The 3,322-nt window shown below is 53.9% G+C and overlaps 1 protein-coding gene across 1 annotated transcript; it reads left to right on the forward strand.

The window, feature by feature from the left end:
* Nucleotides 1-43: 43 nt before the first annotated feature.
* On the forward strand, nucleotides 44-956 carry RPL35 (ribosomal protein L35; the record flags this gene model as incomplete). The annotated part of the gene is made up of 2 exons (XM_008939886.1): nucleotides 44-139; nucleotides 807-956. Coding segments are annotated over 2 exons (246 nt in total), but the record flags the coding sequence as incomplete, so codon positions are not given.
* Nucleotides 957-3,322: the final 2,366 nt, after the last annotated feature.

Here is a 3,322-nt window from a genome sequence, read left to right on the forward strand (position 1 = left end):
GGTGGTGCCGGTCGCTCGGTGCGCTCTGAGGCGCGCTGTTGTTCTCTCCACTCGCAGCCGCGTGGTGCGCAAATCCATCGCCAGAGTCCTGACTGTGATCAATCAGACCCAGAAGGAGAACTTGAGGAAATTTTACAAGGTACAGCCGAGCATCTTGCACCGTTGTCTTTCTTCTTTTACTATCTTCAAACACAGTTTGTACAAACTAATTTTGCAGGTTGTTGTTTGAAACTCGAGGGGAAGAGTGCAGTTTGTGTTGGGTTTTAAAGCTCTGTGGTCAGGGTTCCTTTGTAAATATTACTGCAGAGCTGTCATGAGTTCTGTAGGCTTGCTGTGAACGTGCTTTTGCCAGGACAGTCTGCAGGCAGTGTCACTTCTCTGGGGTGTGCTGCACGTTCTGGAAGATGCAGTGTCCAGAAACACTCCTAAATTTTAGTCGTGTTGCAGGTGATTAAGGAATTCTTTATCTCAATAAGTGCCTGTGATTTTTACAATGTTACTTCTTCGAGTTTGTATTACACAGCGTGGGGGAAATAAGAACTTTCCAAGAGGTGCTGGATAACAGGGACTTGTAAGATTCAGCTTCACTTAAACCTGGGTCAGAGCTGGCCCAGGAGTTAGTCAGCTCCTGTCTCAGTGGAGATAAGTTCTCTTAAACTTTTCAACTGGAATAACAGTCCCAATAGAGAGGAGCTCAGAGCTCTTGGCTCTGCTGCTGTGTCCACCAGCAGCTGGGCTGGGCGAGCTCCCACACCCAGCAGCCACCTTCCTGCTCTCAAACTCCACTCCTCTGTGTTTGCAAACAGGGCAAGAAGTACAAGCCCCTCGACCTGCGGCCCAAGAAGACTCGGGCCATGCGGCGCAGGCTGAACAAGCACGAAGAAAACCTGAAGACCAAGAAGCAGCTGAGGAAGGAGCGACTGTACCCTGCCCGCAAATACGCCATCAAGGCGTGAGCCTGCCCGGGGCCCTGAGGTGGTGGCTGAGTACCTCTCATTAAATGGGATCTGGTTTGGAAGCTGTCACTGGTGGTTTTCTTGGCAAGGGTAGGACAAAGAAGCAATCAGCTTTGCAGGGAGAAATAAGGGATTCACAGACAGTTTATTTGGACTTTTTTTACTGATGAAAATAGTGACATAACTTGCAGTTTGATTCTTTACTCTGAGGAACAAACGTGTACAGATCTGTGAAGCTGGTTTTATTAAACGTGTAAAAGGTGCTTTACTCAAGGTTGATTTAAAGTGGAAACTTCATGTAGATGTTCACAGCAGCTGGTGAACAGCTGGATCACTTCAGGAGCTTATGAGTAAACGTTTACAGTCTTTGTCTAGTGCCAGTGTTGAAGTGGCAGGGAGATGAATTAATTTGCTGAGGTGTTCTGGTGGATTTCACTGAAGCTGAAAGATGGTGCCAGCCCTTGTTCTGGATCTGGGCACAGCTCAGTGCAGCACTAGAGGCAGTTTGCTGCCTGGGCTCTGGCCTGCACCCCAGCACAGTGGCAAGCACTGGCCAGGGGCTGTGGCAGCCTCCTTCCCATCGGGAATCTGGGGCCTGGCATCCTCCAGGTGTGCTCCCCCTGCAGCTGGTGCAGCCGGGCAGACAGCTCCTAAGTGGGTGCTCAGGGAGAGGGGGAGGCTCCCCTGCACTCTGGGTGTAGAATGTTTGGTCCCTGGGCACCCAGCTGTCCAGAAGTCCACAGGCTGAAGTCCTGTTCCTAGTGGCAGGCAGGTCACTGTGGGCGAGTGCAGCCCAGCCAGGCTCTGTTCCAGGCTGCAGGGTGGGAGCAGAGGAGGCTGTTCCAGTGCAGCATGAGGAAAGTGTAAGAACCTGGTGGTTTCAGACCAAGTGGTGGTTTTGTGTGTGCATGGAGACTGGAGTCAAATCAGCCAGACTTGAGAAAAACTGGACTAGGAGGTTGTTACCTCGAGGTTCAAGGTGCTTCCCAGTCACAGGGTTCCACACTTCCACCTGTGAAGCACTGAACTGGTTAAACAGTTTGGCTGTCCCCATGGAGCTCCTGGAGATGCAGCTGCCATTCCAAAAGCCTTTTTTGGTCCTGAAGTAGGGAAGAGCTTGGCAGTGCTGTTCAGGCATTGGTGATGCAGCAGTCATGGTTCATGTTAGTGTGGCATTCTATTCTAACATGAAAAATTCTCTACCCATTAGGGATTCCTTCAATTGGATCCAGACTCTGTTTAGGAAAAAGATGGTAATTCTGCTCATTGAACTGAGCATAAGTCTGAAGGATTTCTGAGTCTCAAACAAGTTCTAACCAGAGAGAGGTCTAATGACATGTGGTAGAGTGAGTTTCCCATATATTGAGCTGTTAGGAGGGATAGCTTTACAGTGATGCTCACGCTGGCAGCATAGAGCCTTTGTTAGGAGCTTAGCTTGGACCTGAGCACGAGGATGCATTTGGCAGTGGAGGAGGCCTGGCCTGGCACAGCTCTGGGCTGCAGGCTGCTCGGGCTGCTGGAAGATGGGGCACCGTGCAGGAGCTCTGCTGGCCCCGCTGGCGCTGCCTGAGGGAGGCGGCACCGCCCCGGCAGGAGCTCCCCCAGGCGTGTCCCTGGGCAACAGCAGGGGCACACACGGCTGGGAGGGTCTGGGATGAGAGAGGCTGGTGCCCTGTGCTGGGAGTGGGGCAGGCTGCTTCTGCCTGCCTTTGGGCCCCTCTTTTGGAGCCCCTGTCCCGGGGGACCCCACCGCTCCCCGGTGCTGACCCCGCGCAGCTGCTGCCGCCCCCCTGGGTTTAGCGCTTTTGTGTGCAGAGTGCCAGGGCCTCCGAGGCTCAAACTGTTTATTTTTCTCCTTGTAACTGAAGATGTCCCTCAGCATTAGAGCAGGCTGCCTGCAGAAAGCTGTTCTTCAGCAAATAAATACTGTCCAGGGCGGGATGCGGGAGGAGGAAGAGCCGCCAGCTGACTGCGGGACGTGCCCAGGGCTGGTGCCGCCGCGCGGGGAGCCTGGCCCTGCGCCCTGGAAAACATTCAGCAGCTCCAGATGTTTCTCTCCCCAGCTCCCCAGCGCTGCAGGCTCCAGCCAAGTGTGGATGGTGTCTCTGGGAGCTGGCAGGACCTGATCCAGGTCTGGATTCTGCTGCTTGAGCTGTGGCAGAGCGTCCAGGGGAATAGGAGAGCTGCAGAGAGGGCAGAGGAGATGCAAGATGTGTAGGTGTGGGTTGGAAAGCCTGGGCTCCACCTCCCTTGGCTGGTGTTTGCTGTGATGGACACAAACCCAGCTCTTGTGACCCTCCTGGCATTGCTCCTGTTCCTCCCTCTGGGGCGGCTCCTTGGCAGCTCTCCTGAGCGCTGGCACCGAG

The sequence above is a fragment of the Merops nubicus genome, unplaced genomic scaffold, assembly GCF_000691845.1.
Source record: "Merops nubicus isolate BGI_N331 unplaced genomic scaffold, ASM69184v1 Scaffold53754, whole genome shotgun sequence".
NCBI lineage: Eukaryota > Metazoa > Chordata > Aves > Coraciiformes > Meropidae > Merops > Merops nubicus.